General features: G+C 48.3%; 1 protein-coding gene across 1 annotated transcript in view; it reads right to left on the reverse strand.

The window, feature by feature from the left end:
• The window catches only part of GPR158 (G protein-coupled receptor 158), a 452,345-nt gene that overhangs the window by 265,705 nt on the left and 170,467 nt on the right, over positions 1-16,173 (reverse strand). Inside the window, exon 3 of the mRNA XM_030201149.1 lies at positions 1,894-1,996. Coding sequence (XP_030057009.1) covers positions 1,894-1,996 — 103 coding nt within the window. The remainder of the gene's footprint in view (positions 1-1,893; positions 1,997-16,173) is intronic.

A 16,173-nucleotide genomic window follows, 5' to 3' on the forward strand; every position in this document is an offset into this window, starting at 1 on the left:
CCACCCAGTCCCAGTCCCCTTCTCCCATCTGAGCCCCCCCAGACCCAGTCCCTTTCTCCCATCTAAGCCCCTCCCCACCCAGTCCCAGTCCCCTTCTCCCATCTGAGCGACCCCCAGAACCAGTCCCCTTCTCCCATCTGAGCCCCCACAGACCCAGTCTCGGTCCCTTTCTCCATCTGAGCCCCCCCCCCCAACCAGTCCCAGTTCCTTTCTCCCATCTGAGCCCCCCAGACCCAGTACCCATGTCCCTTCAGCCCTCCAGGCCCAGTCCCCTTCTCCCATCTGAGCCCCCCCCCCCACCCAGTCCCAGTTCCCCTCCCATTTGAGTCCCCCAACCCAGGCCCAGTCCTGTTCTCTCATCTAAGCCCCCCTCCCCAATCCAGTCCGCACCTGCCTACCAGCTCAGTCGACGGACAGATGACCCTCTTCTCCTGCCACCCAGCCTTTAAAAAAAAAAATCTGTGAAGCGTCTGCTCTGCTCTGCTGTAAAGGAAGCAAATCGCCTCGTTGCATCGGCCCTTCCCTCACTGTGGGGGTGGGTAGGACACAGTGAGGGAAGGGCCAATGCAACAAGGCGATTTGCTTCCTTTACAGCAAAGCAGAGCAGATGCGAGGCACTTCACAGGTTTTTTTTTTTTTTTTTAAGGCTGGGTGCCGGGTGGCAGGAGAAGAGGGTCATCTGTCCGTCGACGGAGCTGGTAGGCAGGTGGGGACTGCGGCGCCAGCGGAGCACCCCTACACCTGCTGACGCCCGGGGAGGACCGCCCCCAACGTCCCACCCTTGGTACGCCACTACATACAGGTGACACTTGCAGGCATAAGGGCTACTGTAGTGATGTACAGTAGGTTTTTGATGGGTTTTGGAGGGCTCACCATACAATATAAGGGGCTAACATGAGATGTGTACCTGGGACCTTTTATGTGAAGTCCACTGCAATGCTCCCTAGGGTGCCCCACAACTCAGCTGGGATGTCTGTATGGCCAGTCTATTATGCATGCAGGCTACTCCTATAGCCCAATGGCTTCATTTTGTGAGTTTTTCACTTGGACATTTTATTTTCAAAAATGGTCCAAAATGTTAGGTGCACTGAGCACAACTACATCTAGCAAATGGCCATTTTTGAAAATATGTTCGCTCCTGGATTTTTGGACGTTTTCCGCAAAAGCACTTGCCGCGTGGCCATTTCTGGAGGCAGCCCTTACCACCACCCACTGAGGTGGCGGTAAGGGCTCCTGCAGTAACCCAGCAGTAACCGAATATCGCCAGGTATACTCTGGTGCTACAAAAATAAATATAAATTCTCCTCCTTGCCTGTGCTTCTCTGCAACACAAGCTGCTGCAGCTTGAATCACTGCCTGCCCATTCCATTCCATTCCCATTCCACTGCCCAGCCTGCTATTTTGGTTCCAGTGTATCCTGTTATGTTTTTTTCCCTACAAGCCAAACACAATTTTTTTTATGATATCATACTATCACTTTGCATAAAGTTGTTAGATTGTTAGTCGACCAAAGAGTCATTGAAAAGATTTACAAATAATGCAGGAGATCATAACTAATCCAGCTTTATATCAGAGCAAAGAAAATCCCCATTCTTTAAATTTCTTACTTCATCAATTCTGTGATACTAGAAATTACTATTTCCCATCAGCAAAGGGATATTTTATTTATTTTCAACTCAAACATGCTTAATATATAGGTATGTTTCACAGGAGTCTCAAGAATGGAACAGATTAGAAACCAAAGGGATGGAATTTCCATAAGTGATTTTATAATCCTAGAGTTGCCAGCAGAAACTCAGCATGTAAATCTGGTAAGGATAAAAAGGGAGTCCTGCATTATTAATGTTATCTTTCTTCCTTTTGTTTAAATTACTCAAGCAAAAAGGCACTTACTTGGAAAGCTGTTCACAGAAAAAATGTTGGGATGGTAAAAGCCAGCCTTGCAAATACATTTGTAAGCTCCAAGCACAAATCCAAGGCCTTTAACTGGCACACACTAGAAAAGAAAATGATAGGAAAATAATATTGTAAATTCTCAAGTATAAACATGTATATCTGTATTCTGAACAAGCATATAAAAATTAGAAAATGTATTAGTTTGTATTTATAGGTTCCAGTATGCAATATTAGCTTCTTTTTTTTAACGTTCTGTGAAAAATAAAATTAAGGCTATGATGTATCCTAGATTACCAAGATTATGGGGCCCTTTTACTAAGTTACTGCCCAGCTTCCTCATGGCTCTTGCGGTAATTTCATTTTTGAATTGCATTCAAAACGCGTGTCCAAAAAATTTCAGACGTGTGTATTGGGCGCACGCCGAGTGGCATTTGATGCATGTAGGTCATTACCAATCAGATACCGCATAAGGCTTTACCACTAGGTCAATGGCTGGTTCAGACCCAAAATGGATGAGTGGCAATTTTCATTTTGCCGCACATCCATTTTTGGCAAAAAATTTTAAAAATGCATTTTTTGCAGGTGCGCTGAAAAATGATTCTGCACGCCCAAAACATTCGTCTACACTACCACAGGTCATTTTTCAGCGCACCTTGAAATGAGATTGAAGGGGGGCAGACTCAAGAAAAATGTCAGGAAGTATTTTTTCACGGAAAGAGTAGTGGATGCTTGGAATGCCCTCCCGCGGGAGGTGGTGGAAATGAAAACGGTAACGGAATTCAAACATGCGTGGGATAAGCATAAAGGAATCCTGTGCCAAAGAAATGGATCCTCAGGAGCTTAGTCAAGATCGGTAGGCGGGGCTGGTGGTTGGGAGGCGGCGATAGTGCTGGGCAGACTTATACGGTCTGTGCCAGAGCCGGTGGTGGGAAGCGGGACTGGTGGTTGGGAGGCAGGGATAGTGCTGGACAGACTTGTACGGTCTGTGCCAGAGCCGGTGGTTGGGAGGCAGGGCTGGTGGTTGGGAGGTGAGGATAGTGCTGGGCAGACTTATACGGTCTGTGCCAGTGCCGGAGGTTGGGAGGAGGGGCTGGTGGTTGGGAGGCGGGGATAGTGCTGGGCAGACTTATACGGTCTGTGCCCTGAAGAGCACAGGTACAAATCAAAGTAGGGTATACACAAAAAGCAGCAAATATGAGTTATCTTGTTGGGCAGACTTGCTGGACTGTGCAGGTCTTTTTCTGCCGTTATCTACTATGTTACTATCCAGCTTATAATTGAAAAAGAAAAACGCCTATATTGCGACCCAAATCGGGAGATAGACGTTTATCTCACAAAAACGAATAAAGCGGTATAATCGAAAGCCGAATTTGGACGTTTTCAACTGCACTACGTCGCAGATGCGGACAAAGTTGATGGGGGCGTGTCAAAGGCGTGGTGAAGGCGGAACTGGGGCGTGGTTATCGGCCAATCAGAGATAGGCGCCTTTCGCCGATAATGGAAATAAAATATGCGTTTTTAGCGAGAATTTAGGGCACTTTTCCTGGACCCTGTTTTTCCACGAATAGGGCCCCAAAAAGTGCCCTAAATGACCAGATAACCACTGGAGGGAGTCAGGGATGACCTCCCCTGACTCCCCCCAGTGGTCACAAACCCCCTCCCACCACAAAAATATGCCGTTTCACAACTTTTTATGTTCACCCTCAAATGTCATACCCACCTCCCTGGCAGCAGTATGCAGGTCACTGGAGCAGTTATTAGGGGGTGCAGTGGACGTCAGGCAGGTGGACCCAGGCCCATCCCCCCCCCCCCACCTGTTACACTTGTGCTGGTAAATGGGAGCCCTCCACACCGCCACCCAAACCCACTGTACCCACATGTAGGTGCCCCCCCTTCACCCCTTAGGGCTATAGTAATGGTGTAGACTTGTGGGTGGTGGGTTTTGAGGGGGATTTGGGGGGGCTCAACACCCAACGGAACGGTGCTATGCACCTGGGAGCTCTTTTACCTTTTTGGTTTTTTTTGTAAAAGTGCCCCCTAGGGTGCCCGGTTGGTGTCCTGGCATGTGAGGGGGACCAGTGCACTACGACTCCTGGCCCCTCCCACGAACAAATGCCTTGGATTTATTCGTTTTTGAGCTGGGCGCTTTCATTTTCCATTATCGCTGAAAAACAAAAACGCCCAGCTCACAAATTGTCGAATAACACATGGACGTCTATTTTTTCCCAAAATACGGTTCGGTCCGCCCCTTCAAGGACCCGTTCTCGGAGATAAACGCCCATGGAGATAGACGTTTTCATTCGATTATGCCCCTCCACGTTACCTTAGTAAAAAGACCCCTATGGAACCTACTCTGATCTGCTTTGCAGATCCCTCCCCCTCCCCTCCCCCATTTCCCTTAGAAATCATAGCTAGTCAATGTTTTGGCTTTTACAATGACTAGCTTCCTTTAGACTCTACTGATAAGTGTCACACTAGCTCCTAACAGAAGAGGAAAGCCAGAAAGTAGCAATGTGCATTCATTAGTGTACACTCACTTCTTTAGCATGCTTTAAAATATTGAGAGGTGCATTTATTAAGCTGTGTTAGGGGGGCATAAACCTATACTAATTGCCCCTTAACACATGTTAAAGGGCTCTAACACTGGCTTTGGTGTCCTAATGCAGCATTATTTAGATCACCCTGAGTTCATTGTAATGAGATGATGTTGGGAGAGAGGGGTGATCAGAATTGGTGCAGATGCTCTTCTGAGGGGGGAGGGAGGGAAGGAGGGGGTGAACTGTCCAGATACCTTTTTGCGAGTCCCGGATAATATTCAGCTGAGATCCACATAAGTATCTTACATAGATCCCAACTAAATATCGTCCAGGACCTGCATAAGAGCCGGTGACCTGACAGATTCCAGTCAGAGCCAGAAATCTAATGCTGCTGGTTGGACTTTGGCCCAGCATTGAATACTGGGGCCTAATTTTACCCCTGCCAGTCAGCATTTAAAAAACCGCTGATTGCTGCCAGCTATATATTGACTGATAGGTTTAAATAATACAAACTCGCCTAGGTCTTAGGCTGTCACCATACATTACTATAGTTAATTTGTTCTGACCCACAGTACAGGAATAAGTACCTTTAAAGCTCTAACAAGATCCTTGAATTACTAAAAGAAATATTTTCATTCCTTCACCCCCCACCTCCCAAATTCTAACTTTCTGTCAACCACCTAAGATGGCCGACGGACAGGAGCTCAAGTAAGAAGCTCCCGAGCCAAAGTGCTCCCCGGGCTGATCTGGCCCTCTGAGCTGCCGCTCGGTGAGCGACCTGAGCACCCAGCGACGGTAAACAACAGGGGTGAGCCATAGTTGCACTCCAGAGGCTTCTTGCGGCCACCCCAGGGACAAAACTGACACCTGGGCACTGCCAGCGGCGACCCTACCTGACCACGCGGTCACGCAGCTCGGATTCCGCTCGAGAAGTGGTGAGCTGCCGATAGCAAATAGCGTAGACGGGAAGACTGCTGAGACGGCCCCTATCCTTCCCCTGGAGGCTACTGCCTTTAAAGGCCTTTAAAGGCCAACCGCAACCTCTGACCCTCAGGCGGCCCACGCGGCCAGGCGGGGTCAGCGGCTGGGCTACGGCCGACGGCGCGGCGGATGTGGAGGCGAGCCGAGGGGAGCAGATTGCTGGGGTGCTGTGCTGGGATCGGAGCCTGGTTTCTGGCCTGGTCGGATGCGGAGGCGGGAGGACAGGAGGACCGGATCAGATTAGAAAGAGCAGCGTGATCGTCGGGAGGCAGGGCGCCACGGGACCGAACGTCCATGTGGCTGCCGTCCCTCCCTCGTTCCGCTACCTGGTGGCCGGTGCAGCGTGAGTCGGAGATTTGAGTGGGGCGGCGAGGCAGCGGGTAGCAGGCAGCGGATCGTCGGCACTTGGGAGTGCTGCGAGTCATCTCTCTGCCTGCAGCACTGGTCCTTCCGAGCGTGGTGAGCCTGGGGTCCTAGGTGGCTGCTCCCTCGGCCCTCCTGTCGATCCTCTGGCATGGAAGAGTGGGGAGCGAGGTGACCTGGGGCAGGTACTCCATGGGCCCTGCGTAGATCCCTCTGACGAGAGTGAGTGGGGAGCCAGGTGACCTGTGGCAGCCGATCCCTAGGCCCTCGTGTGGATCCTCTCTCTGACCCACTTCTCTTGTCCCCATGATCCCTACCAGTTCTGGTTCATGCCTCTGCCCTGCTGCCCTACCTGTTCGCTCTTATCCCTCGGCTCCAGCCCGCTCCAGTCCGGCTTGTTCTGGTCCGCTGCCCTGCTCTTCTGCCTCCGCTCCTCCTTGTCCCTGTCCGTCTGTCCCAGCGTGTTCCGGTCTCAGTGCTCCACTAAATAGTCCCAGTCCATCTGATCCAACCTGTTCCAGTCTGTTCCTGACCGTCTGCCCAGCCTGTTCCAGTTCAGCCTGTTCCAGTCCTGCTGCCTGCGCAGCCGTTTCCAGCATTCTCTAAAGTCTGTTCCAGTCCTGCTCCATCATCGTCTGCTCCAGCCTGTTCCAGTCCATCTGTTCCAGCTCCTGCGCCATCATCGTCTGCTCCAGCCTGTTCCAGTCCATCGGTTCCAGTCCTGCTCCATCATCGTCTGCTCCAGCCTGTTCTAGTCCATCTGTTCCACCGTGTTCCAGTCCGCCTGTTCCTGCCTGTCCCAGTCCTTCCGCTCCAGCCTGTGCCGGACTGCATATTCCAGCTTGCTCCAGTCCAGCTGCTCCAGCTTGTACCAGCCTGTTCCAACCTGTTCCAGCTTATTCCATCCCAGCCCGTCTGTTCCAACTTGTTCCAGTCCATCCGTTCCTGCCTGCCCCAGCTTGTTCCAGTCCGTCTGTTCCAGCTTGTTCCAATCCATCCAATCCATCCATCTCAGCGTATCCTGTTGCTCCTGTCCATCCATCCCAGCTTGTTCCTGTCCGTCTGTCCCAGCTGCTGCCTGCCTGCCTGTTAACCCATCGAGTAACCTGCCTGCCTGCTTGCGAGCCTCTCAGCCATTGACTTACCGGCCTGCCTGCTGCTAGCTTGTCAACCTTTGACCTACCTGCTCGCCTGCCTGCAAGCCTCTCAACCATTGACTTACCCGCCTGCCTGCTGCTAGCTTGTCAACCATCAACTTACCAGTCCATCAATTCCTAGCCTCCTACCCAGATCTCCATTCTATCTATCTGCTTAACACCTCAGTCACTACACACTCGCCTGTTACACATCAGTCACTACGTATGGCTCCTATCCACATTCTCTTCCTTGCCCTGTCCCTTCCTAATCTCTTTTCCCCCCCCACTCCCACTATCTACCACTGGAACTCGCTGCCCTCCCGCCTGGCCAGCCACGGCAATACCCTGTTCACCCCCACCCCTCTCCACCTCACCATCCCTCTTGTCCCCCTCCTCCATCCTAGCTCTCAACCTTCAACACTTCCTTCCTGCTATTAACCCATCCACATTCCTCCTAAGTCCACCCCGTCTTCATCGCCCGACCTCCCCCACCCTCCTCTGCACTCTCTTGCTGCTCCTCCTGCTATCCGCGGGAGACATTAACCCTAATCCAGGTCCCCCTCATCTGTCCCCGTCCTATCCACGCGAACGATCCCGGGACATCTCCAATCTCATCTCTATTCCCCTCCTCCCCCCCTCTTCCCTCCCCTTCTCATGCGCCTTGTGGAATGCCCACTCAATCTGCAACAAATTGTCCTTCACTCACGATCTCTTCATCTCCCACTCCCTTCAACTGCTCGCCCTAACCGAAACCTGGATCTCCCCGGATGACTCTGCCTCAGTCGCAGCCCTTTGCCATGGTGGTTATCTCTTCTCACACACTCCCCGCCCCGTTGGCCACGGTGGAGGCGTTGGGTTACTACTCTTGCCCTCCTGTAGTTTCCAACCCCTCCTCCTACCGCAGTCTCACTGCTTCTCATCCTTTGAGGCCCACTCCATCCGGCTATTCTACCCGCTGCCACTCAGAGTGGCAGTCATCTACCGCCCCCCTGATAAATCCTTCTCTTCCTTCCTCACCGACTTCGATGCTTGGCTCTCTGTTTTCCTTGAACCTTCATCTCCGTCCCTCATTCTTGGAGACTTTAACATTCATACTGATGACCCATCTGACCCTCACGCTTCTAAGTTCCTCACCCTAACATCCTCCTTCAACCTCCAGCTGTGCTCTACCACCCGTACTCACCGTGACGGCCATTGTCTTGACCTCGTCCTCTCCTCCTCCGGCTCACTCTCCAATTTCCAAACTTCAGCTCTTCCTCTCTCCGACCACCACCTGATCACATTCACACTTCTTCACCCCCCCCCTCAGCCCCGTCCAACTTTAACCACCACCTCCAGGAATCTCCAGGCCATTGACCCCCCCCCCCACCTTATCCTCTAGCATCTCTAATCTCCTCCCATCCATCATGCCCTCCGAGACTGTCGACAAAGCGGTCTCCGCTTACAATACCGCTCTCTCCTCTGCTTTGGACACCCTCGCACCATCCACCTCCCGTCCCACAAAGCGTACTATTCCTCAGCCTTGGCTGACCCCTTGCATCCGCTACCTTCATTTCTGCACCCGATCTGCTGAACGCATCTGGAGGAAATCCCGCACCCATTCAGATTTCCTTCACTACAAATTCATGCTATCCTCCTTCCACTCCTCCCTATTCCTTGCAAAACAGGACTATTACACCCAATTGACCAACTCTCTCAGCTCCAACCATCGTCGTCTCTTCGCCACCCTTAACTCTCTCCTCAAGGTGCCCCCCGCTCCCACTCCCCCCTCACTCTCTCCTCAATCACTGGCTGATTACTTCCGTGACAAGGTGCAAAAGATCAACCTTGAGTTCACTAACAAGCCATCACCTCCTCTTCTCCCACTAACCCTCTCCCTCAACCAACCAACCCAGGCCTCCTTCTCCTCCTTTCCTGAGATCATCGAGGATGAAACCTCCCGCCTTCTTTCCTCCTCAAAATGCACCACCTGTTCCTCTGATCCCATCCCCACCAACCTACTTAGCACCATCGCCCATACTGTCAACCCCTCCATCTGTCGCATCCTTAACCTCTCTCTCTCCACCGCAACTGTCCCTGACACCTTCAAGCACGCCGTAGTCACACCTCTCCTCAAAAAACCTTCACTTGACCCTACCTGCCCCTCCAACTATCGCCCCATCTCTCTTCTACCCTTCCCCTCCAAAATACTTGAGCGCGCCATTCACAGCCACTGCCTCGATTTTCTCTCCTCTCATGCCATCCTCGATCCACTCCAATCCGGCTTTCGCCCTCTCCACTCGACAGAAACAGCACTCTCTAAAGTCTGCAATGACCTGCTCCTGGCCAAATCCAGAGGCCACTACTCCATCCTCATCCTCCTTGATCTTTCCGCCGCTTTTGACACTGTCAATCACAATTTACTTCTTGCCACTCTGGCCTCATTTGGGTTCCAGGGCTCTGTCCTCTCCTGGTTCTCCTCCTATCTCTCCAACCGCACCTTCAGGGTATACTATCATGGATCTTCCTCCACTCCCATCCCGCTATCTGTTGGAGTTCCCCAGGGATCTGTCCTTGGACCCCTTCTCTTCTCTATCTACACCTCTTCCCTAGGCTCACTAATCTCATCTCATGGTTTCCAATATCATCTTTATGCTGATGACACCCAGCTCTATCTCTCCACACCAGACATCACAGCAGAGACCCAGGCCAAGGTATCGGCCTGCCTATCCGACATTGCTGCCTGAATGTCCAACCGCCACCTGAAGCTGAACATATCCAAGACCGAGCTCCTCGTCTTTCCACCTAAACCCACTTCTCCTCTTCCTCCACTCTCTATCTCGGTTGATGGCACCCTCATCCTCCCCGTCTCTTCTGCCCGCAACCTCGGAGTCATCTTCGACTCCTCCCTCTCCTTCTCTGCGCATATCCAGCAGACTGCCAAAACCTGTCGCTTCTTCCTCTTCAACATCAACAAAATTCGCCCTTTCCTCACTGAGCACACCACCCGAACCCTTGTCCACACCCTCATTACCTCTCGCCTCGACTACTGCAACCTACTCCTCACTGGCCTCCCACTCAGCCATCTATCCCCCCTTCAATCCGTTCAGAACTCTGCCGCACGTCTTATATTCCGCCAAAACCGTTATTCTCATATCACCCCTCTCCTCAGGTCACTTCACTGGCTCCCGATCAGAAACCGCATACAATTCAAGCTTCTCTTCCTTACTTACAAATGCACTCACTCTGCCGCTCCTCACTACCTCTCTACCCTCATCTCCCCCCTACGTTCCTGCCCGTAACCTCCGCTCACATGACAAATCCCTCCTCTCAGTACCCTTCTCCACCACTGCCAAATCCAGGCTCCGCCCATTTTCCCTTGCCTCACCCTATGCCTGGAACAATCTTCCTGAACCCCTACGCCAAGCCCCATCCCTATCCATCTTCAAATCCTTGCTTAAAGCTCACCTCTTCAATGCTGCTTTCGGAACCTAACCTTTCGAACATATAGACTGCCCCAATCTGCCTGACCTATCAGATTGACTGTACATTTGTCTCTTAGATTGTAAGCTCCTTGAGCAGGGACTGTCCTTCCATGTTAAATTGTACAGCGCTGCGTAACCCTAGTAGCGCTTTAGAAATGCTAAGTAGTAGTAGTAGTAGTAAATGCCAAACACAATCCCAAAATAGAAGAAAATGGCAAACGATCTTGAAAACACCATGATGCAAGTTATGCCAACACATATCACAGGACCCTACAGCTACCCATATGTGAAAGACTTTCAGAATAAAAGGCTCACATTCATGTGAAATGCTGCTACATCAGAGAAACAAGCCAAAAATTGAAGACACAGATAAATCTTCAGAAACATGATATAAATTATTACAGAAAAAAAATCCCAGAATGACAGCTCAGTAGTCAAACATTTCTCAAAGGTGCTTAAAGGAAACTTGAGGAGCACACAAGAATGGAAAACTTTTCATATTTGAATGATCAAACACTTTGCAACTGACACAAAAGAATTCAATAGAAACATGGGCTTTCTCACCCATTATCAGATATAATAAGGCATTTGAACTGTAAAGTGTTACTGTCTCATCTTCTCTGCCTATCCCCTCCTTTCACTGAGTTATACTAACATATGTAGACAGTCTAAGACCTAGGTGGGTTTGTACTAATTTAACTGCATTGTTTCTTCACTGACCTGATGATGTGAGGATAACTTTTGGAAGAAATATCAAGTTAGTCCAAAAAAAAAAAGGTGTCATCTACAACATGGTTGTTGAGCCTTATTTCCAAGAGATCTGACATAGCAACCACAATTCTTCCCTCTACATGGGAAATTCTACAGCAACTGTCGTTGATGAGACATACAGGCTTATTTTCGAAAGAGATGGACGTCCATCTTCCAACATAAATCGGTACTTGGACGTCCATCTCTCAGAGACATCCAAATTGATATAATCGAAACCCGATTTTGGACAACTCTAGCGAAAGTCCATCGCAAGGACGTCTAAATCACAAGGGGGCATATCGGAGGCATGGTGAAGGTGGGACTTGGGCGTTCCTAAGACTTGGACGTCTTTGAACCATAACGGAAAAAAACAGAGACATCCATGACTAACACTTGGACGTTTTTACCTGGACATGTTTTTATTACGAATAAGGCACAAAAAGGTGCCCGAAATGACCAGATGACCAGTGGAGGGAATCGTGGATGACCTCCCGTTACTTCCCTAGTGGTCACTAACCTCCTCCCACCCTCAAAAAATGTTTCCACCATTTTAGGGATAGGTTTAGTTTGTAGTGGTTGGTCCATGGTGTTTCTGTCCATTTAAATTCTGTTATTATTAGTTTCTGGTCTGTGGACAGATTGTGTGAGATGAGGTAGAGTGTGTGCCCTTTGACATGGGTTGCTTGCATGTGTGGCCATTTAAGATCCCATGATTGGAGGAATTCCTTGCATTCTCGTGCGTTGGTAGAGTTTGGGTCTTCTAGGTGGAGGCTAATGTCTCCTAATACAAGTATATTGGAGTTGGTTACACAAGTGTTTGAAATGAAGTCCATGAAGTTGGTCTGGCCTTCGTTCCAATTACCTGGAGGTCTGTAAAACAAGACACAATTCACAAGATCGCATAGGGTTTTGTTGTGGATTCTGATTGAGGCAATTTCAAGTTGAGGTGCTATGGACTCGGCAGTGGGTTTGGTGTTAAAGTGGGACCAATAGATTAGTTCTATGCCTCCGCCTCTCTTTTCTTTTCTGGTCCAGTGTGTGATTTTGTATCCTGGAGGGCACAGGTCTAGGATTATAGGGTCCTTTTGGTCATGGATTCAAGTTTCAGTGAGGAAGAGTAGGTCGATGTTTTCTGACATGATCCAGTCTGTTAGTATTGCTGTTTTATTTACAGCGTATCTGGCATTGAGGTAGCCCACTTGGATTGTTTGGAATGGGTCTTCTGTATTTGGTGTTAAGTGGACTTTTGTTAGTTGTCATTTCTTTATTGAGGTGAGTTTGGGCCCTTCTTTCCCTTCTGTTGTGGTTGTTCACATGTAAGGGGGTTAGTGACCACTGGGGGATTCAGGGGAGGTGATCCCTGATTCCCTCCGGTGGTCATCTGGTCAGTTCGGGCACTTTTTGGGGACTTGGACCTGAAAAAAAAGGGTCCAAATAAAGCGGACCAAATTCTCGTGAAGGCCGACTTTCTTTTTTCAATTATCAGGCGAAGACGGCCATCTCAACGCATGCCCCTGTCCTGCCCCCGTCCCGCCTTGGCTACCATGCCGACACGCCCCCCTTGAACTTTTGCCAGCCCCGTGATGGAGCGCAGTTGATGCCGGCCAAAATTGGCTTTCGATTATACCGATTTGGCCGACTTCAGGAGATCACCGGCCATCTCCCGATTTGTGTTGGAAGATGGCCGGCGATCTCTTTCGAAAATCAGGCCCACAGTGTTCTAATCACTAGATGACTTTCAAAAAGGAGATAGTCAGCAGTAATACCAGAAAAATATTTCTTCACAGGCAATTTGGTGGTTGCCTGGTGGAGGCAAACAGAGTAACAGAATTCAAGAAGATGTGGGATGCATACCAAGGATCCATAGTTGAAAAGAAATGAAAAGGAAAGGCAGAAATCAGGTGCAATCTATGGTACCATAACAAAAACAAGACTGATCAGAGTAAGTGGCCCTTTCAGTCCTTCTCTGCTATCACATTCTATGATTTAGTGGAATCAATGTATCACCAAATATTAATACTCAGCAAAAATACAAAAATCTAACAATGAAAAAAATGTTACCTTCAATATGTACAGCTGCAATAACATGCTAATTAGTATGCATTGGTGTATGTTAATGAGGTTTGGGACATGTTTACTAAGGTGAACTAAGCAGTTAGCACGGGTTTCAGCATGTGCTAACCATTAGTGCTAGCCCACACTAATATGTAGCATGTGTTAAAACAGCCAGTGCAGAAGAAGTCCAGGGCTAACTATTAATGTGGGATGGGGTGGGGACTGAGAAATATAGGCAAGGACTGAGGGATATGGGCGGGGACTGGATGTAGACTGCACATTTCAGTCAGCAAATGATAGGTAGTGCACACTAAGTGGCAAATGTGCAGTTAACAAGGGCTCTCCTAACACCATCGCATTATGTGGCATAATGTCCACAGCCCTTGAAAGTGTATTAGGGAACATATCTGTGTGGAAACTGCTGGGGAAGTACTGAACACATTTTGCACTTAAGGCACGTTGCTTTTGGCTGATAACTAGCATTAAGTGCAAAAACCTAATGTTCTTTAGTAAATATGTCCCTTTGTTATTAAATAGGCCCCATTCATCTCAAAGGGTCTAGTATTTTAAATGCATTTTTATAGCTCAGTAATTCTTGCTTGTACCATTATTATAATTTGTGGTACATTGAAGAGTTTGAGCTTATGCTTGGATGCATCAGAATATAAATTTGTAATAATAACAATAATACTAATTTTACCATGAGGACTCAAAAGAAATTTGGACTGTCTAAAATTGGAACAAAATTACAACACCTCAGCTACCGATGAAGTACATGGATTCTGGCTGTGCAGTTTAATGAAATACTATGCACTGGGAAAACAGAGGAATGGATGACAACTGGCAGAACATGTCTGATAATGAAAGATAAAGATAAGGGTTCTCTAGTAAGCAACTACAGACCACTCACATGCTTACAACAATGTTCAAATTGCTAACTGGAATGTTATCTAACACAATATCAAATCATAGGTCTGGAAATTCTCTGTTCTCTCCTGAACAAAAGGGCAGCTGCCAAGTTTCAAGTGGAATGAAGGACCAGCTGCTTATCAACAAAATGATACTGAAAAAATTCAAGGAGACAGAGAACAAATCTACAAATTACCTGGATAGATTACAAGAAGGTGTTTGACTCACTACCTCATACTTGGATACTTTGGTGTTTGAGAATGTTAAGAATTAGTGAAAACATCCAGATTATGCTGGAAAAATCCATGAAAGAATGGACAATGTTTGAGTAAATGGATAAGAACTTGGAAATGTGAACATCATGAGGGGAATATTCCAAGGGGATTGACTGTCACCCTTGCTGTTCAACATTGCTTTGATCTCCTTAAGTTACATCCTGAACAAAAAAAAAATTAGGTTATGATGTACTGAACCAGAGTGGAAAAATCTCCCACCTATTGTGTGTGTGTGTGTATGTGACCCAAAGAAGCTTGATATCTGATAAACATATGTACAGTACTGTTTATTATACGTACAGTATACAGTCTCCGTTAACTCACGTTATACAGTCTCCGTTAACTGACGTTAGCTTACTTGAAGTAATCAGTCATAGTCCTCTGTACACTCTTGTATCTGTGAGTTCCATAGACTACGTCTGACAGATGGTAAAAACTGTCATAGCACTGACATCCAGTGGCCTCCAGATAGGACTGCACGGTGTTGAGACTCTCTAGCGCTCTTGCAAAAGTGACAGGAGGTTGTTGAATTTCGTCAGCATGTGCCTCGCTGCTCATTTCATCATCTGTTTCATCATCAGCCATTGCCTGCGTGTAGGCACATATCTCGACATCAGTGCTGTCGTCAGCTGTTTGTAGATTGTAATCAACAGCTACGTAGTGATGAAACTCCTCTTCAGTAACACCAGCTGGGATGTCAATAGCCTGTTCATCTGACGTGTTTGCAACAGCTGCATCTGTTTCGTCCCTCTCCACATCCCTAACAAAGCTTGCCTGCTTGTAGCAGTTCACAATGGTTGCCTGTGTAACATGATTCCAGGCTTCTTTCTGCATATGTAGGGAATCCAACAGTGATAGATTACGAGCCAGTTCAACTGCACGTTTATCCTTGCCAGTCTGGTCATCCATAACGCTCATCAGACGACGTAGCACAAGAGCCCGATAATGTTGTTTGAAATTGGCTATTATGCCCTGATCCATAGGTTGGATCAGAGAGGTAGTGTTTGGTGGCAGGAAGATCACCTTGACGTTAGACAGCCTGACATCATCACTGTGTGCAGCACAATTATCACAAAGCAACAAAATCTGACACTTTTGTGCCCACATTCTAGTGTCTAACTTCTTTAGCCACTGCTTCCAAATTTCCCCCGTCATCCATGAATTTGCATTAGCCTCGTATGACACAGGAAGTCGCTTAACATTCTTGAAGCAACGGGGCTGTTTGCTCTTTCCAATGACGAGTGGTTCCAACTTCTCACTCCCATCCATATTGCAGCAAAGCAGGATCGTCAGTCGGTCCTTCGACATTTTACTTCCTGTAGTTTCGGCTTGTTTGAATGCAAGTGTTCCATCAGGAATCGCTCGCCAGTAGAGACCGTTTTCGTAGGCATTGAAAATATCATGAGGTACAAACTCGTTCAAGATGGTAGGAAGAACTGAAACAACCCAATTTTCAGCACCAAAGTCATCAGCGTCTTATTTTTCACCATGCTGTTTCTTGAATTTTATGTTGTTCCTCTCCTTCCATCTTTCCAACCATCCAACAGTGGCTTTGATTTCAGTTAGTCCAAGACTTTCAGCTAGCTGATTAGCTTTCTCCATAAGCAGTGGACCACTGACAGGAAACTGTCTGCTCCTGACTTGAGAAAACCACCGAAGAAGAGCATTTTCTACATCCTCAGCTTTTCCCGCCCGTTTACGTTTCCGGTGTGGATTTGTATTGTTTTGCCAGTCTTCCAGAAGCTGGTCTTTCTGCTTCAAGATACTTGAAATTTGACTGGGATTGACTCCATATTCTTTAGCAATA

Source organism: Microcaecilia unicolor, chromosome 1 (genome assembly GCF_901765095.1).
Source record: "Microcaecilia unicolor chromosome 1, aMicUni1.1, whole genome shotgun sequence".
Lineage (NCBI taxonomy): Eukaryota > Metazoa > Chordata > Amphibia > Gymnophiona > Siphonopidae > Microcaecilia > Microcaecilia unicolor.